The 25,914-nt window shown below is 35.8% G+C and overlaps 3 protein-coding genes across 4 annotated transcripts; 1 reads left to right on the forward strand and 2 right to left on the reverse strand.

Moving 5' to 3' along the window:
* The first annotated feature begins 3,682 nt into the window (after positions 1-3,682).
* On the forward strand, positions 3,683-5,515 carry LOC103961539 (solute carrier family 25 member 44). Its single transcript, XM_009374106.3, has one exon. The coding sequence runs from the start codon at positions 4,258-4,260 to the stop codon at positions 5,302-5,304; it is 1,047 nt and encodes a 348-aa protein (XP_009372381.1). The 5' UTR covers positions 3,683-4,257; the 3' UTR covers positions 5,305-5,515.
* Positions 5,516-10,104: 4,589 nt separating this feature from the next.
* LOC103961536 (PHD finger protein ALFIN-LIKE 4) lies at positions 10,105-14,977 on the reverse strand. Of its 2 annotated transcripts, none has more exons than XM_009374103.3 (5): positions 14,815-14,977; positions 12,619-12,651; positions 11,427-11,655; positions 10,887-11,019; positions 10,105-10,596 (listed from the first exon to the last, which is right to left on the reverse strand). In XM_009374103.3, the coding sequence occupies exons 1-5, from the start codon at positions 14,915-14,917 to the stop codon at positions 10,324-10,326; spliced, it is 771 nt and encodes a 256-aa protein (XP_009372378.2). In that variant the 5' UTR covers positions 14,918-14,977; the 3' UTR covers positions 10,105-10,323. The 2 variants fall into 2 exon arrangements, with proteins under 2 accessions (XP_009372378.2, XP_009372376.2); XM_009374101.3 differs by having other exon boundaries at positions 10,105-10,599.
* A 4,372-nt stretch (positions 14,978-19,349) lies between these two features.
* LOC103961538 (nuclear transcription factor Y subunit A-3) lies at positions 19,350-24,214 on the reverse strand. Its single transcript, XM_048587200.1, is given in 9 exon segments — positions 19,350-19,915; positions 19,918-20,176; positions 20,296-20,379; positions 20,381-20,467; positions 21,515-21,589; positions 21,667-21,755; positions 21,758-21,775; positions 22,251-22,697; positions 23,858-24,214. Coding segments are annotated over 8 exon segments (1,032 nt in total). The 5' UTR covers positions 22,555-22,697; positions 23,858-24,214; the 3' UTR covers positions 19,350-19,799.
* Positions 24,215-25,914: the final 1,700 nt, after the last annotated feature.

Genomic DNA, 25,914 nt, shown 5'->3' on the forward strand with positions numbered 1-25,914 from the left:
AATTAACCAGACATAACCACCTATGGAAGTAAGTAACTGAGTAGGTAGTGACCCCCAATGCGGATTAACCAGGCGTAGTCCTAGAATGTGTATTGGTAGGCATGCCTCCAATAGTGTGGTTCCCCAATGAGGATTAATTAGGCGAAACTATCTATGAAAATAATGTAACCAACTAGAGAGGTAGTGACCCCCAATGCAGATTAACCAGGAAAAGTCACCCCTAAAATGCATATAATCCCCAAGGATTAACCAGGCAGAGTCACCCTTAAAATGCATATAGTCCACAATCGGGATTAACCAGGCAAAGCCATAAGCATGCACCTATATAATAGTATTGTCCCCCAATGCAAATTAACCAGGCAGGACCATCCATAAAAAGAGGATTAAATGACCATTTTGCCCCTAAGTTTAGTGCCTCGTAAAACGTTTGTTACAACTCCATTTCTCGACCAACTTTTGCCTACATGTTCGTGATGTCGAGCTCTATCTAAACATACTTGGTGTGACTCCAAAAGGTCTACCAACTTTTAATGACTAATTACATGAAATCAAACTTTGTAACTAGTCAACTAAGATTCTAAAATTACGAAAAAATAATAACAATTTCCCGAAAATACGAAGTACCAAAAATTGAACAGTGAAATTCAACAATAGTATTTCATAGGTGCTATCAATTATTTTATTGGGTGGGTCCAATTAATGCACCAATTATAAATCTTGAAGAAAAAATAATCTTTTTAAAAGGGCTTTTTTTACTAGCACCCCACATAATGTGAGTGCCTTAACCTTGCACACACCTTCAAGGTAATAGGAATGGTGAAATTATAAGACTTTTCATTATTGCCTCTTGACTCAGATAACATGTTATGGAAGAGATACAAGGTATCTTCCCATTGATTATCTCTACAATAGCCACAGAGCGTGTCATTCAAGAGAGAGACAGTTAAGTGAGGTGTTTCGTCAAACACCTTGTAGGTATGACTGAGTGACTCATATGATTTATAAGTGTGCCTATTGATCTCTATTCCTCACTCAACATTACATTAAAATACCTCTTAGTAATCGTATACTGGCTATGACGCATAATGACCTTATATAGAGCCTCTAAAATTTGAAACTTCTCTGCACACCCAATTAGTTAATATTGTCAAATAACCTAATAGACTCTTGAACAATGACAGCCTTACCGTAGCCCTCCTTAACGACTATGTTCTATGTTTTTTTATACTAGGACCAAAACAATGTCGTTTCGGTCTAGTTATTTTAAGAATAAAACGTAGAAAAAGTAGTGAAGCATAAAACACAGAAGCAGCGAAGTAGCGTAGCAGAATTCGACGACAGTTTAAAGGACCATAGAGGCGAAATCCTCACTCTCAGTGACGATTTTTGGCGACCGAAGGGGTGGCCACCCTTCCTTGTCCCCATATAACTACGCCCATGTTAACATGAGGTAAAAGTTCATATTTTTCATTGTTTTAGTGATTTCAACGATATTGGCATGCTTATAGATGCATTATAAGTGATATCCCTTAAAAAATATGGTTGATGATGAGGATCACACACGTACTAAACCCTTGGCATATTTATTTAAAGAAGAGAAACAGATTTCTCTTCTTTAAAAGTGACAAATCCAAAACCTTGATAATGTATCTTGTTCTCCCTTTGAGCTAAAATGACTATGGCATCTTTCACCGGCCTAAATTCTTTTTCGAAAAACTTGCCCAACGAATATGCTTCACGAAGTAACATATGAAAATTACCTCATCTAGAGAAATAGAGTTAAACATATATGTAAACAAATCGTTGATAAATTCTTGAGTATTCAACTTAAATCCTTTTGTATGAAAGTTTCTTAGAGTGGTAAGATTAACCAGAGTCCACTGAAGGAGGATGTCCTCCCACGAAGATGCGGTTGAGTGCTAATGCTTTAGCAACAGGAGAATGATTCTGGGCTGCTCCCTGCGTCACTTTCAAATGCTCATCCACACACTGTGCATAAAACACTTATATTTCTAGGATGCACAAACAGTATAGAAACTTGAGAACATACTAACAAATTAAGGACATACCCAAACACAAGCACTTGCATGCATGCTCACACGCCCGCATACGAGCACATACCTTTAACGTACCTTTCGGTAGCGGTGTCTTCATCTTAAATGGTTAAAAGTGCTTCGCAGGTGCTTGAGAAAGCCTTATTGAACTCTTCAACAAGCATGGCATTTATGTTGATCGGTGTCTGTAATATCGGATTGTAGTTCCTTTCAGTTGATCTAATAATTCAAAACCCAGCATCATCCTCTTTTGAGCAAAAATCATATTCCTCATCTACTGACGCCGAATACTCAAAGCGTTCCATCTCTTTCCATGGGACGAATAGGATCAAACAATTGAAGGGATGGAGAAATATAATGTGATGGAGAAATATGATGGGATAAACACATGCAAATAGGAACAAACAATTGTTGGCATCACATCGTCCAGATATTAAGTGATGTAGGACGGTAGTATTTAGGACATGCAAGGATAGAGGAATAGAAGAGATCCAGGCTCACTCCAGCCTTTGGCATCCATCAGACCAAAGTTGTATTAGAATCACTCCAATAGAGAAATTAGAAAAATTCTGCACCGAAGGTGCCTTGGATGACTTTATGTATTTGCACACGTAAGTGTGAAGAGTGTGAAGTGTTTGTAGAAAATGTGGTGTGTATTAGAAAATGTAAGGTGTATGGTGAGAGTGTGCTGTATGAGGGTATTATGAGAAAGTATGTAGAAAATGCAGGGTGTAATTAGAAATTGTAAGGTATATGGTGAGAGCGTGAAATATGAAGGTATTATTGAAATTATGTGAGGTGTCCCTTTGTCAAAATGGCCCCGACTGATAAGGTGAACTCCTCGACAACGGAAGCGTCGAATTCAGTAAGCTTGGCTGCCCTTCTCGTACTTGGCCTTTGCCCCTTGGGATGAACACGTGAATAGCCTAACATGTAAATAGCCTACTCTGAGACTATCATAGTGGTAGCACGGCTAAACTTCTCCGACGAGCATTTTTTACCTAAGAAAACACTTCTACATGTGATAAATAAGTTGTCGACTAGCATTTTTTTTAACCAAATAAAACACTTACACATGGACCATATCTTACTAGAGTTTTGTAATCTCGCCTACTATTTCTACATAATGAGACATGAGATAGACGAGCATTATCATCCTTATGAGCCGCAGGCCTTGCTTGGTATGTCAGTATGAGACCATGGATTGTCATTGTCTAGTTGGATAAATTCATAAATTAGCAAATTTTCATCTTTACGAGTAGCAATCGTTGCTTGATTCGGATCGTTAAAATATATTACAAAGTAAGCTTCACAAAAATTTATGTCAAAATTTGGGTAGAAGAAGTGGTGTCATGGATCTGGCTTCATTCACAAATTCAACGGCTACAAATAAAGACTATTCTAAAAATTATAATAATTATAATCATTGAATCAAATTTTAACGATTCGAATCATTTAATCCTTAGACTCAAATTTTTTAAGTTCGGTGAGGATCGGGTTCAAGAAAAAGCTAACTGCCGAACTTTAATTTAAGCTAATAAATATTAGGGGAGTGTGGGAGGGGGACCCACCAACGCTCATAAAATAGGTTTTTCTTCTTTTTTTTCTTTTCTTTTTCTGAAACGGATAGGATCGCACAAATTACCGGTTCTTAACCCTCCGCCTAAAATAAAACCCGCCATATTACCGGTCACCAATTCTTTATTTCTCCATTTCTCTTTCTCTCTGTTTTCTCTCACTGACTGCCTCTCCTCTTCTGTTTGGTGCCCATCGGAACCCTAGCTTGCTCCGGCGAGCTTCTCCGGCTACCGATGATCTCTCTTCCGGTAAGGTTCTCCGATAAGCTTCGCTCGTTTTTTATCTGAAAATGTTGGATGCATTCGGAGCGGTTCTTGTCCGATCCAAGACCTGGTTTCACAGGAGGAAAAAAACCCTGATCCGTTGAAATTCGATCCTCTTTTTCGTCATGAAATTTATCGAATCTGTATCATATTTGAAGGCTTCGTCTTTGTAAAGCTCGCAAAATTAGTTTTTTTTTTTTCTTTGGTTTCGATTTGTAAATTTGTGTACATATAGTTGAAACTGAGGAACTTCGTGCGAGATTGGAGGAGATTAGGGATTTGAGTGGTGAAATTTGGGGGGGTGATTGGGGTCTGGGTTTGATCAATTTTGGGGAATTTGAGTCGTAGAGAAGGTGGCTAAGATGAATTTGAGCTCCGCCGAGGAAGAATCGGCGCATGAAGTTCGTATTCCTGCAGAAATTGATTGGCAGATGCTTGATAAATCCAAGTTCTTCGTCCTTGGCGCCGCGCTGTTTTCCGGCGTTTCAGCGTCTCTTTACCCTGTTGTGGTGTTGAAAACCCGGCAACAAGTAGCTCAATCCCAAGTCTCGTGCATCAAGACCGCTCTTTCGATTGTTAGGCATGATGGAATTAGGGCGTTGTATAGAGGATTTGGGACATCTTTGATGGGTACAATACCTGCCCGGGCGCTATACATGGCGGCGCTTGAGGTCACTAAGAGTAAAGTCGGAACTGCCACAATTAGGTTAGGGTTCTCGGAGTCTGCTGCTGCCACCATTGCCAATGCCACTGCAGGGTTGAGTGCATCAATGGCTTCACAGCTTGTGTGGACTCCAATTGATGTTGTGAGTCAGAGATTGATGGTGCAAGGTGGTGTGAAGTCAAATCCCAAAGTTCCTAGTGCATCTGATTGTAAATATGTTAACGGGATCGATGCATTTAGGAAAATCATGAAGACGGATGGGCCAAGAGGATTGTATAGAGGGTTTGGGCTATCGATTGTGACATATGCACCGTCAAGTGCAATTTGGTGGGCATCTTACTCTGTTGCTCAAAGAACAGTTTGGGATGGAGTTGGGTATTACCTTTGTAAAAAAGGTGACTTGAGCAATGAGAATGGAGTCAACACATATACACCAGGTTCGAAAACAGTCATGGCAGTTCAGGGAGTCAGTGCAGCCATGGCGGGTGGCATGTCAGCCCTGATCACAATGCCCTTCGATACAGTTAAGACAAGGCTGCAAGTTTTGGATGGGGAGGAAAACGGGCGCCGTGGACCAACAATTGGACAGACTATTCGGAATCTGGTTAAGGAGGGTGGGTGGACGGCTTGTTACAGAGGATTGGGGCCGCGTTGGGCTTCAATGTCAATCTCTGCAACAACAATGATCACCACCTACGAGTTTCTGAAACGGTTCTCCACGAAGAATCAAGAGGTATTGACATGATAAAATCAGCAGAGAAACAGATGTTTGATCGATCATAGGTCTAATTCTATTTAATTTTATCTTAAGTTGTTTCTGTTTTTCCTTTATATTATTAACCTGCACACTTGGTTGATCAAATGTAATACAATGCAGGCTTTCCTGTATACGTTAAATATCTTATTTCAATCAATAGTGTGTCGTTCACTAGCGAAAATATGGATGCTAATGTGCCTTATTGATCTCTTAATTTATGCTATGAGATTCAACGCTTAGTCAAGTTGGTTAGGGCTAAGCTGGTTAGTACTCTCGTCTCCGTATCTAAGTTTGAATCTCTTCGTTCTTATAAAAAAAAATTAAAAAAAAATTATACCTATAGTGTTTTCAAGATTGCTTGGATTCAAAAATTGAGTAGAAGTCATCAACTAATTTATTATTTCCGGTTGAGATTAGAAGATTAGGTAAAGTAGGAGACAATCCGCGAATTTGGATCCTCCGAAGCTTAACGGCCATGAAACTCGAGCTTTTGTTTTGTCTAAGAGAGATCAGAACCCTTGATTTGTGTGAGATGAGTTGGCGAAATGAGTTAATGAGAATCGTCGGATTTAATTTGATTGGTTTGGATTGCTAATCTTTAGATTCTGAATAGTGAGATCCGAAGAAGATCTCGTACAGAATCCGCACCCTTATGTTAATAATTGTTCGATTGATGTTATGTCTCGACCATATCCCCCAACCGATCTCTGTTTTCTTTTCTTAATATTTGTAAATAATTAAAAGCACATGCTAGTTAGTGGAGGAAAGTTGAGACACTAATTTTGGAATTTTGGATGTGATTAGTTTTGGATAAAGGCTAAATATATAAAATGATGGGGCTCCACACCTAACTTTTGAAGTGATGTGGGATCATGGGGGAGTACAATTCAAGGTTTTAACTAATCTGTGGACCTTGTATCTATAATCCCTTTTTACTTAAGCACAACGATACATATACATTAAGAGTGAAATTTAAACAATTATTATCGACCCATCATAACTTTTACATTTATTGATTTGGGACACTACTTAACTTCTTACTTTTAACAAGCAATTCCTCTTTACGTAACGATGTGATATCATTTTGCTGACGTCAAAATTCAAACATTCATTCTCTTCATCATCATCTCATGTTCACTTTTAAAAAATCTCTTTGAATTTTGAGATTACACAACTAATCATTAACCTCAATAACTCCTTACACTGTTATTATAACTGTCTATTTGTTCGGCAATATGAATTGTTAAGCAGCCTCTTTGAATTAACAATTTTTTTTTCCTGAAGAATTAAATATGATATTTGAACAAAATTAAAGAAAATAAACAATTCTAATTATAATAATTATATGCTGAAGTAATATCACGTGAATATAAAAAGAAATAACCCCTCGCATTGTAAAATGTAAACGTATTATTATTACTTAGTAGAAAGAGATTTTGACATGAGCACAAACAAAGTGAGACGGCCAACTTGGTTTTAGCCTTGTTTATATCAACATTCGGATTTGGACGAATCTTTTCAAACGTGGACCAACTTGGTTTAACCTGTAACCTAATTTTAAATCAACATCCGGATTCGAATGGTTATGCGGACCCACGTGGCTGCAGGATTTCCTAGTTATTGAGGTTTATGATTTCATTTGGAGATTTATGATTTTGGCAAGTGGTAGTTTTATATATATCACAAATCAAACATCATTATAGTTGGGACGCCTTTATGTAAGGGGGTACTATTACATATCTTTTTTTATTTTTTACATTTTTTTTTTCAATTTTATGTCGTCAAATCGGATAAATTGAAAATAATTAAATGACATAAATTAACATAGGGGATGTGGATAGCATCATCCTTGTACAATGTTCATAATCTATTTTGCATGATATGTAAAGAATTCTATTGGTAGTTTGAGTGAGCTATATATAGGATCAAGCAGCCTGAATCTAGTAACTATATATAACATGATTTGATAAAATGCGTAGAGTATGAGTAATATGATTGATTGGTTGGTTTGAGACCAAGATTTTAAAGACGTTAGATGCTAGTCGGGCAATGGGCTGGGGTCTAATCGGGATTTAAATAAATATATTCTATTATTAAATTATATAAATAAATGCATATTTACAAATTACATATATACTTGTATTGAGAATAAAATAAAGATAAAATGCAATAAAAGCCAATAAGCTCAGTAAGAAAAATTAACAAATTACAAATATAAAAACAATATTAACAACCGATTTAATTTAACAAATTCCTTGTGGTAGGCTACGCGTTACCCAATTTTACTTACGTAGTTAATTAAAAAAAAATTGAACCATCTAGGTCACCTAGATTGCCTAACCCCTTCATGGATTTAGTGATCGTTTTGCCTAAAATCACCACGCCGCTCAATGTCTAGACGCGACCTAGGCTGATTTTTAGAATACTGGGACCCCTTGCTTGATTTTGAATACTTATATTTATGAAGTTCATATAAGCCATGTCAAACTCTGCTCATTGATTGTTGTTTTTCTTTGAGAAAGTATTGTCAAACTTTCTTTGATATTACAATAAAATATCTCTATAATGATATCTATATAGGAATAACCTTCTTCTGGTCTGCTTTCAAAATATTTCATCTAGTCATAAAAAATTTCAATCCCAACTTCGGCCAATTATATAGAGGAATAAATATCACAATGTAATAAGTTATAATTTTTCTAGTTCTCATCTTAAGAAACTTGTCTCCATACAGTAATAATTGTCAATAAGTTCAAAATTATACAATGTCACAAATAAAAATTTAAGACAAAATAAAACATTTCTCTAAAATTTAAGACAAAATAAATCATTATCTAGGATAATGATTTATTCTTTGAAGTTGATATTATGTCTTTGAGCATGTGGGTACATAATAATCATCAACATGACATTGTGTTCTTAAACCTAAAATGTTTGTAACTTCTCAACCATGTTTACAGCTTATTAGCATATTTTAGGCATTAAAAAGAGCACTACATATGCATGTATTAGTTAATATAGAGGCTGGGTTTTCTCTTTTTTCAATGTTTACGTCTTGAAAATTGACATGCTCACTGCTCATGCAGATATTTGTATCCATAAAGCTTTCATTAGATAACTAAATAAAATAAATAGATTTTGTAACGACACCTCTATTAAGTAATAGACTTCTTGTTATGGCTTATTTAATTTGACAAGAGAGAGAGGGGAGGCGCAGCATGCGTTATTCCTCCTACGCAATGTATTTATTTATAGTCACCAATAAATACAAGTCCTAGTATGGAAGAATAACTAGTATAAAATCTAATTTAGGATTTACATAACCCCACTTTAATACAATGTTTATAACACTCCCCTTTTAGTGTGTAAATACTCAAGTAGATTCAACATCATGTAGAGTTGAGGAAGTTGACTTGTCGGCACTGATTCTGGGAACACGCTAGTCTCAACAAAGAAGGAACTTGCATATGGAACTAAGTCTCACAAAAAACCCAATGGCTATGGTAAAACCCAAGTAGGGACAAAACCTATAGTCTAAGGAAAAGTACATGAGAAATACAAAGTCAAATAAAACGTCTACGGGACATCATCAGAGATATGATCAACCCAAGGTGGGTGTCTCGTCAAAACCTCGTTAGGTAGCAAAAACCCAAAGGAAAAAAAAAATGCTCCTAATCGTAGGAAAAAAGAATACATTAAGATCAAGCAAGTATAGTTCAGGATACTCCCCCTAAGTTTAACATAATTCCAAAGAGAACTAACAATGTTACAACTTAGAAAGTTTACGAATACCTATTACTTGAACAAGCTTCTTAAACATCGCATTCGGTAGTGATTTGGTGAAGAGGTTTGCCAGGTTGTCTTGTGAACGAATTTGCATGACTTCAATCTTCTAATGCTCATTTTGTAGATGTGACAAGAACTTCGGCGTAATGTTCTTGGTGTTGTTTCCTTTGATGTGACCGTTCTTGAGCTGTTTGATACATGTTGCGTTATCTTCATAGATCGTCGTGAGGATATCAATGACGGGGTAAAGATTGCAAGAGCTTTGAATATGGCCCACAACTGCTCTTAGCTAGAAGCATTCCCGAGTAATTTCATGTAAAACGAGTATTTCAGTTAGACGAAGCGGCAACTAAGTTATTTTTGGTTGACCTCCAAGATATTACAGTGCCTCCAACGGTAAAGACGTAACCCGTTTGTGAGCTCACTTTGTGCGGGTCAGATAAGTAACCTTCGTTGGCATAACCAACAAGGCAGGAATCAACTCAAGAACCAAAGGAGTTGCTGCATCACTTGAGGATCCGTAGGGATAGAACATGCACAGATCTGTCTTACTCTTAAGGTAACGAAAGATGTCTTTAACACCAGTCCAGTGTTTGTGTGTCGGTGTATTATTGTATCTTACCAAAAGATTAACAGTGAAGGAGATTATGATTGCTTTTAACACTCCATGCCAGCCAACAATTTTTCTGAAGTAATGTATAACCATATTGAAGCATCCATAGTCTCTTCTCTCACTATAACCACATCCAAGGCCATACACTTCAAGAGCAAGTACGGGCACATTGACATCACCTCATGTTAATAATATAACATCATATAAGGAAAAACTTACAGGTGTCGATCATTGGCAAAGGATCTATGTATCTTTGCCATGAAAATCCTCCATACACCGGACTTGCTGAGAATCACATTAGGACGTGATGCTCCCCTCGATTCCGTACTACATGTGGATTAATAACACACTGGCGACGTAACGTAATGCAGTAAGTGATGTAAATAAAGTATTCAAAACACTAAAATTACTTGGATAAATATATGAAAAGAGTGACAAATGTTTCATAGCAACAAACAAATCAAAAATCTATCGCTAAAGTAGTAGCCTGGAATGGAAAGCACGTTCAGGAAGAGAGCCAGTAGCAGCAAACTATGACAGCAGCGTTACAACAAATAGTCTTAAACAGATCGGATTTTCTAGAATAAAACCATCGGGAGCGTTTAAAATTAATCAGGCCGGGCTCTCTTGTTGCTGCATGAAGGGCACTTGTACTGCTTAATCTGTTTTGCCCTTGCGGGGGTCATCTTCACGCACTTCATGTGGAACCACGTCTCACAAAAATCACAGAAAATCCAGGGTTCGTCCAGTGAGGACGGTCCTCCTCCACCACATGCCCCACATGTCTCTTCACGTTCATCTTCCTCCTCTTCGTCCAAGCCCTCATCTTCGTCCTTTGGCTGCACTACTTCTGAATGTCTTCCGTGCAATTCTGATCCTCGCTGCTTTTTTGCCACAAAAATAAATAATATAATTGTTTCATGTCCGTTAACTATGCTTAAAGTGTGACAACGGAGAATCTAAAAAAAGGCCAATTACATAAACTATATCATCATCTCATATGAAAACCATGGTGACTGATCACGCCACTGATCACATAGTTAACGTGACCTACCCTAAAGGGCACACCAACATATAGACAGTAGCCATAAATCTAAACTCCACATAAATATAGCACCCATTATATGTAATTTTCTTGAAACAGAAGTACACATGGAATGTAACATTTTACCGCTTTAGAGCTTGACTTGGATTTGTTGCTGCCATGATTTGAAGATGACTTCTCCTTTACTTGTTTTTTGGCTGTACCAGTCACAACTTCAAATATTGTTGGCAGTTCATTAATCATATTAAAAAGTCGCTTCCTGCAGCGAAAACCAAGATACAATACATTGAATAGACGCTCAGAACCACAAAAAAGCATTGAAAAGAATCAACTTTGACAAAAACACAAAAAACAAAAAAACAAAAAGTTAAAGCAAACATAAGGAGTTTGGTTGTGTACCTAGATTATTATTTATCACATGACTAATACTTATTAGTTATTAGCAGCCACAGTCAACCAAACAAAAAAATAATAAATAAATAAATTTAACTGAAAACTACCAATTTAGCGTTCCATATAGAAGGAAATGCACTAAAAAAGATACACCGATGTTTATCTATCAATACTTCTACCAGAAAAAAACATTTACAAACAAAAAATGAACTTTATTCACAATCGTGCAGCGTCTGATCAAGAGAAATTGTATACAGAGTGGTTGCAACTTACCTATCAGCCTTATCGAACCCAAATCTGGCACCAAAGTAGAACGCAACAGAAACTAGCCAGGCATCACTATGAACAGCAACCAAAGATAGCCAGTCTTTTTCTGCCATACCATCTCGTGCAAAGTTGATACCCAGTGCAGGCTCTGGCAGCTCTGGAGGCACTTCTTCAGCAGGTAGGTTGACTTCCCACTGCTCACTAGGATATCCATATAAGGAAAGATTCTCCTTCTCTGTAAGTAGAAAATATTTCATAAAAATGGTTGAAACAGACAGCATAAACATAGCCACAAATAGGAAGTAACAACCAAAAATGATAATTGATGAGGAAACCCAATTAAATACGGCTTTAATTTCCAAAAAAAATCTGAACATAAAGTATCACAGACCAAATTTCACAAGGCCTTGAACATATATGAAGGTACAACAGTGCAAGGCAACGAAATACCAGTGATTCATGGAAACCATACAAAACCATTAAAACAATAATGCACAGAGACCGACAAAAATTACAGGAATGCTATATCATAACAAAAATAATCATCATTGCCATCTCTATATCACAAAAGCCTTGTCCAGGATGCAACATATTTAAAATACTGTAAACGGCAGTTAATTCTCCTTGGACTACAGCTCTTAAGAAAATTAAATATAACTCATAACACAACACAAGCATGCATGTCACAAATTTCAACTGAATCGATCCCTTGGACAAAGCACAGCATGTACATTGTACATATACGTGCACACAAAGAAAAGAAAGGAGTTTCTTCCTAATTCTCTCTAAAATCTTTAATTAGCTGTTTCCCTTTAGACATTATTTACCTATTAGAATGGAACAACATGAATCAATCGTATATTCCAAAATTCAAATTATTGACCAAAAATGTTCCTGCAATATGCTAAACTCAGTTGAACTTTTTCCAATGAGTAACAGCCTGAGCATTGAGCAACTCCATTAACTTGTTTGAACAAAGGTTTCCATGTAGAGCTTTGTTGCAAACAGCTAATTAGATGACCAATACAATAGATTCTGAAAGTAACGGGAAAGATGTAATGACAACCTAGTTAAGTTCCAAATTTGTTACAGATATCCATTTACAACTCCAAGAAACAAAGGAACAGTTCATACATAGCTCACATGTTAAATAGATGCCACATTTATGCTATAAACTTATAAAGCATAGAAAACTTACCAGGATCACACATCTGAAAGAATTTTTCAACATCTGCAACAAAGAATCGAAATCATATAAATCAATCTACAGTCAAACAAAAAAAAACAAAGTTCTTAATGCAAACTACTACAGGTCCAACAAAATTTTCAAAATCCTTTAAAACATAAAACTGTAATGGTCCATTACAATGAAAAAAAATTACATAATTCAAAACAAACAAAACTCATGCAAAACGGGATTTTCTTTTGTCATGGCTCTCCATTCAACAAATCACAAGATGTTCATCTGACACGATAGTACTCAAATCTAGTTTCTCACATTTTGGGTTTTTGTATCCCTACGTTTCTTCACTTCCAAATAGAGGTTCATTTCTATAAATAAAAAAAAACAAAAAATATTCATTCACTTTGGTTCATGAGTTCTTTATTGAAGCCCGTAAAGGCGAAGTCATCCTCCAACAAATTAAGGAACAAATAAATGCTCCAGTTAAGAAAGCTTCCAGCGTAAAGCGTAGTGTGGGAGGTTTCCCTATGCAATCTCACGCTATGTAGTGGTTTCGTGTAAGCTATTCAAGACTTGCATAGCGCAAATTAGTATTGAATAAACATATAATAAACTTGCACCAAAAAATATATATAATTTAAGATAAGTTACAATTAGCACCCTCAAGTTTGGTGCAAATACAATCTCAACTCATTTTTTTATACATTGTCATATCATAAACAAAATTGTGTTACAGTTGCAATGTCATATATCCTTATCAAATTTAAACTATCCAATAGAACAGGTTTAAATATTTAACAATGTAAAAAGTCAGAATAATCATTATAAAATATCCAAATCCATTATTAATCAATTTAAAAACTTCATAAAATAATCTCATCTTCGTTTCCTAGAACCATTTCCCGCAACTTCTCCTTCCCACACGTCCCAGCAACTCCTCCTTCCCACACATCCCAGCAACTCCTCCCACCAATCGCAACTACCTGGCCATCTTCCACCCCCACCCCAACCTGTGTCTACCCGACCAGCCTTCCACCTCCACCCCACAACCCCACACCTACCACCAACCATAACCCTTGACTGTGACCCCACCACAACTCTGGTTCTTGAAGAATCACCATAAATGGCGTCGGCCAATAGTAGATCTCAGTTCAGAATCGAAAATACTGGCCATATCTGGCTGTTTTGAAATATATAGTCCACAGAATTCGGGGTTGGTGCAGGCAAAATAGAAATCTCGTTATATTTTTGCGCTACATCACAAAAACCACCCCGCAACAAGAGATATATTGTGCAATATCACCCGTTTTTTCAAACCTTGGTTTCTAATCCGTTATCTGCTTTCTCACAGAAGCTAAACATTTTTCCCCTTTACAAGACAAAGTAAAACGTCAAATTCAGAAACATATTCTTCCAGTATCCCTCTCTTCACTCCCAATACAAAAAACACTAAATACACTGTAGAGACAAATGTGTTAAGAGGAGAAAACGCAAAACACGAACTAGTCTGAAATTTACTTCCAAATCACAGACAAATACAATAACCATACATGAAATCACATTTTAGCTTCTCTCAAGCACTAAAGCCGAAAAACAAAGTAGAATTCCAAATCAAGATAATTGATTTTACCATCCTCAATGAGCTTGAAACCTAAAAGCACATAGCAGAAATGAAAGCAAAGGGAATAACTTCAACCATAAATGAACTTAAAGCACTCAATTCAGTGAATTCATCAATCTTCTATCCTTTCATTTCCTCGATTTTCTTGGAAACTGAACAGAATTTGAGAAATGAGCTAAACCCTATTCAGAAGGGGGGAAGTGAGAATTCCCTATCACTCAAATTCTAATTTGAAACAAAACAAATTAATCCAAACCCAAAACTACATTAAATGTAAATATTCAAAATTTACTTCCATTTAGTTTTCTGGATTTATTCTCAAACCAAACACAGAAGCTAAACACAGTAGAAAAATATCCATTTTTTAAACCCACTTGTCAAGTCAACAGAAAAAAACAAGGAGACGACGAAACAGAAGACTAATTTCCAAATCCCAAATCAAATAATCTCACTAATCAGTGAAAAAATACACCAATTTCCCTTCTGGGTTTCCTCCAAAACCAATACAATTTCAATTAGTAACTTAAAAAGTTCAAAAAAAAAAAAAAATGAAAGATTCGAAGCAAAAATAAAGACAAAGATTAAATTACCTGAAGTGAGAGCCTTGATCATTCCAGTTCTGCGGCCCTTGAAATCTCTGAAAACCTCCTCGACCGTTCGAGGGTTGTAGAGCGCGGCATCAGCTCCCTTCATTGCTCTCTCTCTCTCTCTCCCTCTCTTTTTCTCTCTCTGTCAGAAAAACCAAGTCAAAAACTTATGAGAGAGAGGGAGAGTTTGCCAATGGTGTTAACGCGGGAGGAATTGCAATTTTGGGCCTAGAGTTTGTGTTAATTTCAACTTTAGTGCTTGATATTTGCAGTTAGATCCTTTAGGGTTAAAAACTTCATTTTCACTTGTTTGTGTCACTATTATTTACAATTTGGTTTTTGTGTTTTCAAATTTGAAATTTGAACTTCCTTTAATGAATAAGATTTCAACCTCGAACTTATTTTAAAGTTTGGAAGACAGTATCACTAAATTAAGATGTAGTTGCAATTGATGCTAAAAGAGAAACTTGAATCAGAACCAAAATAGTAGGGTAAATTACATTTTACCCTCTCAGGTTTCGGTGTAATTATAACTTCATACAACATCTTCAAAACATTTCAATATCATACATTTAGTATTATTATTTCTTTTCAATTTCATACATTTAGTATTATTATCTTTAAAACATTTCAATACAACCGTTAAAAAATTTGTTAAGTTAACTGTTAAGTGATAACGTTGGCAAATATAGGATTCTCATTTGTACTGACGAGATTGCTACATTTATGCCACGTCGCTAAACATTTAATAAAAAATTTAAATTATTAAAATAATGAATTAAAGAAAAGTAAAAATAAAAAACCATAAAAAATAAATTAAAAAACCCAAATTCCCCTTCGTCTTACAGCAGAGGGAGGAGATTGCGAACCAATTCGAGGAGGCGGCGAAGGAGAGGGACAGTTTGAGGGCTGAGATTGGGAATTCGACTCATATGCTCATGTCCGGAATGGACAAGATATCGGGGAAAGTTAGCAATTTCAAGAATTTTGGGGGTAGGGGATTGCCAAGGTCGCAGAAGTACACCAGATTTTTGGCGCCTACGGAGTGATTAACGGGGGAAGGGTTGGGTGATGGTGGATGGGAGAAGGGGGTGGGCTCGGGTGGGGAAGATGAAGGGGATTTTGGGTTTTCAATTTTTTTTTTTTTTTAACTTTTCTTTAATTAATTATTTTAATATTTAAAATTTTTTTATTAAGTATTTAGCTACGCGGTACAAATGTAGCAGCCACGTTAGTATAAATAGACACCTCATATTTGTCATGATATCACTTAACGGTTAACCTAACAGATTTTTTAACAGTTGTATGAAATTGAAAAAAAAAAATAATACTTAATGTATGAGATTGAAATGTTTTAAAGACGTTGTATAAGGTTATAATTGCACCGAAATCTAGAGGAGGTAAAATGTAATTTATCTAAAATATTATCTTGAACAAAAATTAGATTTGGAACATGAACCTATGATAAAACTCGTACAAATCTGGATACTAATACCAAACAAGTAATGAAATTGGTATATGATATGATACTAAATTGATACAAATGCAAGAAATGAAATGGAATCACAACTTAGATATGAAAACAGTGAGTGGTGACCGACCATGATGATCTACTATAATGGGCGGGTCAAATGATGTTGGCTCTAAATTTGCACTTAGGATCTACACCAGCAAATTATAAAGTTACGACTAGTTAGTCCAAATGATCATTTACTTATTTGTCTATGTATATACAAAAGAATATTGTGATTGGGGTCAAAATATTATTTTCTGCTTCAATGAGAGCTCAATCAGCGAAGAGAAAATTTATCAATCTCAAGTGATATTCGAGAGAGAGGGAATCGAATTCTAGACCTCAAGTACAAGGCTGAATGCTCTTAACTAAGACCATCTCCAACCAAAGGGTCCAGAAAGCGAGAGGGCCGAAAAACGCTCGAAAATCGTCTCCAACCGAAGGTTAGGCCAGATGGTTCATGGGTCCCACGAAATCTAAAAGTGTCAAAGGGTTGGCCCAAAATGTGAGCATTCCTGTCGGATATAACCGACAGGAATGCTAGGTCAAAATTTCAAATGCAACAGCTAGCTGACATCAACTAGCAGTTATTTTGTAATTTTGTTTTTTATAGTTTTATTTATTTTTTTATTTACAAAAGTTTTTTCATATAACTTCTATTTTTAAATTCTATTTTTTCCATAACTTCCTATAACTTCTATTTTACAAAATTTGTTTCATATTTTTTTTAAATTCTATTTTTTTTCTATAACTTCCTATAACTTCTATTTTACAAAATTTGTTTCATATATTTTTTAAATTTTATTTTTTTTCCTATAACTTCCTAAGCCATTATACAACATTAAATTAAATTAAGTAACATGAAACAACATTAAATAACATTAAATTTAAATAATAAATTAGGTTTGGCCCTATGGCTCTTGGTTGGAGATGATTTTTTGTGACAGGGCTAAAACGAGTTCTATGGCCCTTTGGCCCTCGGTTGGAGATGGAGGCAAATATGGACATGTATTGTTCATTAAAATATTAATATCTTGGAGGCCCAAAGGGCTAAAACAAGCTATGTAGCCAGCCCTCGGTTGGAGATGGCCTAAGTGGAGCTATAAGCCACCTTAATTGAAGATGAAAATTATTTCCATTGACCTCTGTCAAAAATGTAGTTTTCATCAACCTATTGCTGAAATGTTAAGTTTTCGAAAAAACCCATACTTAAAAAAAAAATAAATAAATAAATAAAAATAAAAATTCAATACACCAACTTCAAAATGTAGAGAAGAATATGCAAAACAAAGAATTTAAATCTTTAAGAAAACCACATTATTGCTAGTCCATTGTGAGACTATGCTCACCTCTTCCCCTTAAACTAACTCCAACCCTTGGAGTAAGTCCTATAATTTCCTTTCTATTCCCTCCCCGCCCCCACCCCCCCCCCCCCCACAAAAAAAAAAGTTTCATTCCAATCCTAGTTCTAATTTGAAGTTAAGTGCTAAAACCGAAAAGAAGGCCAAATTCCGGCCAAGAAATAGGCCAAAGAAACATGTGGGGCCCACCAATGAGAGTGGAAGTGGGCGCATGAAGGCCAAAGACCTCTAACAGACGCGCCCACGCGAGCGACGCGCCAAGCTCAACCAACGGCATGGCCCCACCCACTTGGGCATGTCGGCCACTTGTGTCCGATATTAATGAGCCGTAATGGCTAGTTTTATGATCCAACAGCTTAAATCAACTGGGCCGTTGGTTGATCCAACGGCCTACATTCAATTTTTTATTTTTTATTTTTATATTTATATATTTATTGAATCTAATAGCTGAGATCGAATATAATCAAATCTAACGGTAAAATATATATATATATATATATATATATATCTAACGGCTCAAATTTAAATCCAACGGCTAAAATAATTAAAAAGAAATTATTTAACTCAAAAACACTATGGCTAGTGGAAGGAGCTTCACATAAGTTGTGATTGGTGAATATGTTGTGTGATGTTGAGGAAACAAAAACACTATGAAAGTTGGATGATTGATGAATATGTTGTGTGATGGTTAGATATTCAACCTATGCTTATATAGAGGATGATTGAAGGTTTGCGTTTCATGTGTGTAGGTTTGTGTTTCATGAGTTTCATGTGTTGTGTATGTATTTGGTATGTGTTTTGTGTGTGTCATGCGTTTCACATGTTTGGTGTGTTATACATCTTTATCATGTGTTTTGTATGTGCCTTATATGTGTTTTGTGTCTTGTGTGTTTCATGTACTTTGTGTTTATACATCTCTATCATGTGTTTCATATTCTTCCATAGTGTTTCATGTGTCGATTTAGTGATTTTTCAATATTTATCGGAATTTAAATATTTTTAGGTTAAAATGTTCATAAAATTAATTTAGGATAGTCTACATATTTTTTTTAAAGTTAATTTAAAAAAATAAAAATAAAAATAAAAAAATTAAAAATTAAAAAAGCCTAAATTCATTCTTTAATAATCTGGGCCTAAAATTTTAGATCAGAAGGGTTTGAGCACAAAAACTGTTTCTAAGTTAAAATCTAAACTATCGTTTGTTCAAAAAAAAGCACTTAAGAAAATAAAAGCCTGAACTTATACATAGAACAATTTTGTCAGTGTAGCTTAGGTTGTTTTTTCTTTTGGTCCCAAATTCATTGCACTTGCATTTTCAAAAAGTCATGATAGTGCAATGAGTCCACAATATTTACTTTCCATGACCAAATTTGACCACGGCAAGATCATAACTTGGTTTTCCATAAACGCTTTTAACTACTTGAACTACAAGTCCCTTAACTTGGTATTGTGTTTCTAGTTGACCATAACGGCGGCCGCAACCAGTACACGGAAGGGCAAGAGGTCTATAGTAGTGATCAAGAAAGTAAAACTGGGTGTGCTTTTACTATTTGTATTGGTAATTTAATAGAAAACCTTTGGTTTTGGCCAAAAGATGGATAGAAAAGAGAACACAAATTTACAAACTTGTATGCTCTTTCAACAGAACTTCTAAAACCAACAGGTCAATGCACACACACTTTATTTTTCATAAAATGCAGAAGACCTTCAAAGCCAAAGGTCAGCTGTCTGCACAAATACGCAGATTATTCATCACACACAAGAGAATTATGTTCTTTTCGCCAACCATGTGTACCAATTTAATCATACTTCATCCGGCATTCTTTGTATTTGCCCGAAAACTAAATGGGAAATAGACGGATTAAGGTTAACTGCAGGATGTAGGGGTTAACAATGACGATAGAGGAACACCAGGAAAGGAAACTGAGCCGAGGATGACTTCCCAAAGGAATTAGAGCCGAGAATGACTTCCAGAAGGAATTAGAAAGGTAACTTTAACAATGCCGAAGGAATTCGAAAGGAAACTTCAACTGAGCCAAGGATGACTTCCCGAGGGAACGGTAGCAGCCGTGTTCTCCAACAGAACCCTGAACACAGACTGCTATGATGATTGTTCACCGGAGGATGGAATGATGGTGCTGGTTCCCACCGCCACGCACATCAACAAAAGGAACTTGCATGGTCCCACCAATGTGAGAGGGGTAGGAAGAGAGCCTCAAATCTTGCCGCGAAATACATCATCACTGTTGGAAGTGCTTGTGACTTCATAGCAAGAGGTAGTGGAAGCACCATCTCTATAGTTGTCAGGTTCGTGAACTTCAGATTCTGACATATTTCCGATCAAATGTAGCTGAGCAGTGCCTGAAGCATTCACTCTGAGGTGTGTAGTATTTGGCTTGGAATCTTGGACCTTCTTCACGTTGAGAAAGCGCCCACCAGTTCCTCTAGCCCTCTTCAATGCATGAACATGCCGAGATTCATGAAGATACGGCTGCACATATTTCAGAAAGGTCTTCCTTAGCAAAACCAGTGAAAAAAAAAAAAAGTACAAATCTCCATGGCCAAAATCAGAGACGGGCATTTACAAATCAATTTCAAACCTTCCCACACCTTACGAACTTTGACGAGTTTGTTCTGAGCTTCAAGCTTAGAACGAAATTGCCTCCTCCGGATAATTGCACGGTACTGTTTCGCAGTTTACATAAATAGGTTCATCTTCTGTAAGATCAAGAGGCAAGGGAACCCTACCAGGAGTTATCCCCACCACCTGAGGATGATGAATCTGGAGACATTGAAATGGTAAATACCTCATAATATCGCAACAAAAGAGGAACATTCTTATGCAAAAACAGCCACAAGTGGTGTATTTTATAGAACTTCAAGTCATGGTTTGACACTAAAGAAAAAAAAGAATCAGAATCTATATCAAAACCACTAAGTTGTATATTATATCTTATAACTTTTGTATTTTGACCCTCGCAAGAATATATCTTCAAGATTAACCCCACTTATTTTTTGCATCTATGCCTTGAAGGTTCAACTTCATAAAGATATATTCTAGGGTTAACAGGTAAGCACGAAGAAACTTTAGTACTATAAAGAGATCAGAATAACGAATAAGAGCAAAGGAGATAAAGAGAAACAGAGAAATTTACATTGGAACCCCACTTTAAGAATATCAAACTAGCTGTTACGTTGGCTTTAAACAATTTGCACGACAAGATGCTACATGGCTAAAGCCTAAAAAGATTGTATAGGTCCAACCCTCGATAACATTTCTGATGAGTTTATATGGATCAGTTCTCCTACCCAAAAAAAGACATATATAGCCAACTCACTGTGAAAAGAGAAACAAGAGTTTGAAGTGCAAGGTGCACGAACATTGTCGAACATAACATTCCAAAGTGTCTTTTGTGTTCATTTTGGCAGTATTGAGGTTGCATTGGTCATAGTGAAAGAAGAGTTAATTATTAATTTATCCTCAAAGTTGGTTAAAAGAACCTACAGTTATAGCATCTGCAGCATAATTGGAAAGCTCTTGAAAATTTGAAGTAATCTATTATATGTGCTTTCAGGTTAAAGGCACGCCCTTTGTGATTACTTCTATTAGTTACCTTAAATAAATAGTATAATGCTAAAGCACCATTTAGTGTTCATCATATTGTGCAATCACATTGAAAGAAATAAACAAGCCTTATGTCACTACTCACAGGATTAGCAGGTTCTACAAACCAACCAACCTCAAGGGGCTCTACTGCTATAATTAAGTTGGCAAAACAAAAACACCTGAGAAAAGAGGACCTATTGGTATTTACTTTGAAGCACTTACCGTAGCTTGTGGCCCACAAGCAGTAGCCAGTAAGCTTCCAAAGTATGGCTCAGCATAGTGGAAAGGAATATGACCCTGAATTAGTAACCAGAAAATTATAAGATTCCCACATCCATTGTGACCAGAAAAAACACAGGCAGGGTAAAACTTACAATTGAACGGTTAAAATCAATTTGTGAAGGGAAGATAAAGCTCTGATTTTCCATTGGTGATAGTGATTTCATGTGGGCCCCAACAGGCTTCCTTGTGTTTCATTATATCCTGTACCAAGAACAAGGGTAAACCAAATTAGATATACGGATCTGGCCTGGTAACAAAGAAATCAATGTGAAGAACCAAATAGTTAATAGGGGAAGTTCTCCAAGTAGTATCGTGGTATGCGAAGGGAGATGTATACAAGTTTTGGCAAATTGATAAGGAGCATAATATTAACTTATAACGAGGAGTGCAACGACCAATCATGGGTAAGAGGCATGTGCAATTCCTGACCGTAGCGAAGGCCTATTTGTGTTGTTCAACCATCCAAATCATAATTGACGAACATTACTCCAAGTGGTCACTTAAAATCAATTTATCCTTTTACAGATATTTTGTTTCTTATTAGAGAATAAAAACAATCATTGATAGAATAACGCCAACATGCAGAATTAAGAAGCAAAAAGTTCCGTTGAAACATCAATTGAAGGTGAAAGAAACAAGGGAACGAAAATATGGGGCGACAAACAAATACATCAACCTGATTGTGCTGAAACTATGCCTTGCCCACAGGGGTTGCCTTCTTTCATACTATCAACTTCAGAGAGAGATTGACCTGTCGACAGAGTTGAGGATGAATCCTGATCTTGAAAGTTAATTCGAGATTGCTTGCTGTTATGATAATTATGTAGTGGCACACCCATGTTCAAGATTAAGCTATTGGAGGAAGATGAGTGTTGGACATGTGTCTCAGTAGAATTCTCCCATGATGAAGATCCAACAACGAATGGAAATGTTAGGTGGGCAGAACCAAAACCAGAGTTTTTCTTATCCAAATTCTGCATTTTCTAAAACAACTATTCAGGCTCGTCTACAAAAATATGGCGTTGAAACTTTATAGATCTTCAAATATGTTCAATAGAAAAACCTGAAGGTTCACTTAAATCACCGACTCATCAGCAACCAAGAAGTGCAACCAGTCGAAACGCTGCCCAAATAAAAAAGAACAGCACCAAACTTTAGTAACTATTTTACTTCATACGCACTGAACAAACTATAATGAAATCAATTCAAGAGGAACGAAGGACAACATAAAACTACTTGAGTGAACAAAGGTACTGATAGTAAGCATATGCATAACTAAAGACATATCACTTTCACTGTACCAAAAGGGGCACACCGACAAGAATTGATGCAGCACATATTATTACACAGAAGGCACCAACTAAAAGTGTCCACGATCCTAAGTGCCGGATATAAAACTCCAGTAAGAATCATGAATGGAAATAGAGGAAAATTATCTAGGGGACGATATAAACGTATAGGGAAAGGCAACGCCCTCGACCACTGTAGTCACATTCATCATCTAGTTTCAAACCAACTGATCCTCAGTATTGCATATCAGCTAGGAAAACCTCAGTTCATCAATTAGAACTCGCTACAAGGGCCAAATAGTTATCACGCCTACTGATTCTGCGGTGTATGAATATTTCTAAACCACAGTACTAATTCGGATCAACACAGAAACTCAAAATACATGCGGCAATCAAATCACTACTTAATCAGACTTCTGTTGATTCTATAAATTAAATAATCCAATCACACAATTACATTAACTATGAAATGAAAAGCACCACAAAGATGGAAAAGGCCAGGGCCGAAAATGTTGAGTTCCATGATTTTTTGAACATCCCATCCTCAAATTGGAAACAATTAAACCCAGAACAGGAATTGTTTAAACCTTTTTTTTTATATATCCAAGAACAGGAATAAGTCTAAAATCAGCAAAACATGACTAAAATTATTACCCAAAATAATTATCAAAAGAAAAAAGATTTAAAATATAAGTGTTACCCAAATAAGAAATCAATCACCTCAACCCAATAAAACCACTACAAGATCAACCTCACAGTCTTAATCTCCACATGCAACCAAACCAGAGGCTTACTACCATACAGTAAAATTTACCATTGGAATTCCCTTTTATTTTGTTATTAAAAAAAAAAAAAAAAAAAAAAAAAAACATAATAAATTGTAAAAAGAAGTTCAGACAAAATAAAGGAAAATAAAACAAACCCATTTCAAGAAACTACAAAAGGCATGAAATTTACAGCAGAAAGAGTGAAAGAGTGAGTGAAAAGGAAACACCTTTGAGATTAAGTATGGTGAAGGTGATTGGAAACTAATAAATGGGTTTTGCTGTAAGCTTTGAATTCTGCATGCCGTCTTCTTCTTCTCCTTCCTTTAACCCACAGAACTCTCTCTCCCTCTCTCTCTCTACACTCAAAAACTTACTCTCAATTGGATCGGCCTATTTGGTGCAAAGGCTCCATCTTTCTTCATCGCCTTAAACGACAAATTTCCTTGCATTAAACGCACTCACAAATTCAATCTCTCTCTTCTTTCACACCACCTTCCCACCATCCTCACTTCCCTGCTCTCTCCCTCTCCCTCCTCTCTCTCTCTCTCTCCCACTTCTCTTCTCTGAAATAAAGTAAAATTGTTCCACGTGTCCATTAATTAATTAAACTTGTGATAATAATTTATTGCCTTAAAGGTTTCTTTATTGTTTGGATAATATATTTTTTCTGGTTTGGTACTTCGTCTGTTTCCTTAGCAGGTCGCTGCTTTTTGTCGTCTTCTGCTAGTGCTAGTGTTTTTCTTGTTTTGAAAATGACATTTCAAAATTAATTTTTTTTAAAATTAGTGTTCAGCTAATCAATAATATTGTTATGTTGGAAATTGGTACTATCAAATTCGAGTTGGAAATAGGTGAATGGGGTGTTGACCTAAGACCCTCTCCAAATAAAACGTTAAATTATAACTTTCAAATTATAATCGATTGAAGTAGCATTTTGAAGTTTTACGTCAAATTTTATACTTCTTCAATTGAATTGTCAAATGTTATTTTGCTAATTAATATAGAGCTTTAAATGATTGTATTTATTTCAAAAATTTTAATTATTAAAATAAAATTTTAATTGGTTAAAATGTTATTAGAGTAAGAGAAATTTTTAGGTGTGCCGGGAACACCATGCCACGTGGTGTTCCCTCACACATAAAAATACAAATTTTTTTATTTATTGAAATAAAAAATTGAAGTATATTCAAAATTTGAATTTTTATGTGTGAGGGAACACCATGCCACGTGGTGTTCCCGGCACACCCAAAAATTACTCTTAGAGTAAGGGACCTACCATTAAAATTATTATAAATGAATTTAACGTTAATGTCAAATTTGACTCTATTCACAAAGGCTTCAAATCCAGTAAGCAAACAACACTTCAGTTGAAATGATTTTCTATGTCAAATATGCACAGCATCTCCACCTAAGATTTGACATCTCATTTGGAAATGTTCTAAGTTGGCGATAAGTCATTCTACATGCAAAAAGATTTTTTTTGTATGACTAAGCACACGACGAACACCACATGTTATTATACAATTTGCGGAAATGATTTTTTTCAAGTGTTCGAACAATGCTGACATTTCCAACCAACAAACCACAGAGTTCATATGCCATTTGAATGAATAGTAGGCGTCATTTCGTCCAATTGTATAATGACATATGTATTCCGTCCTGTGTCCAATAACATTGAAAATTTTCTCGTACATTTGATTATGCTTCAAAATTTAATTGTCTACTTCTTGTAAGATTATTTTTCTTTTTAATTATATTAATTTGGATTGGACAATTAAATTTTTAAAAAGTCAATAATAATTCTCTTTATATATATAGGATCGTTTTTATACAAGTGTAAGCTATTAGTTTTGTAGTTAAAAGTTACATTTAACTCTAACTACTGACTTAATACCTCTCCAATGCGTCAAAAAAGTAGGAGTCATATATGACGCTATATACAAAATCATGTCGGACTTTAGATAAATCTACAGTTAAAAGTAGGACCCTTTAACTTTAGAAGATGCAAAAAAGCTATATTTAACTATAAAATTACTTAATCCTTTTGTGATGGATAAAAGTTAAAAAAAATAAAATTAACTCTACCTGCATTGGAGATATTATAACTTACACCACCGCATTTAGAGTCAAATATGACTATATAACTTTCTGACTTTTCTGTTTTGGATTAGAGAAAGCCAAAAGAACTATACTTGTCACATCCTAGCCTGGGCCCTCACCACATCCTGGGCTCGACTCTACCGTAGCACGATATTGTCCGTTTTTGGCCCGACCACGCCCTCAC

Source organism: the organism of the source record quoted next, unplaced genomic scaffold, assembly GCF_019419815.1.
Source record: "Pyrus x bretschneideri cultivar Hongxiangsu unplaced genomic scaffold, Pyrus_bretschneideri_v1 Contig26, whole genome shotgun sequence".
Taxonomy (NCBI): Eukaryota; Viridiplantae; Streptophyta; class Magnoliopsida; order Rosales; family Rosaceae; genus Pyrus; species Pyrus x bretschneideri.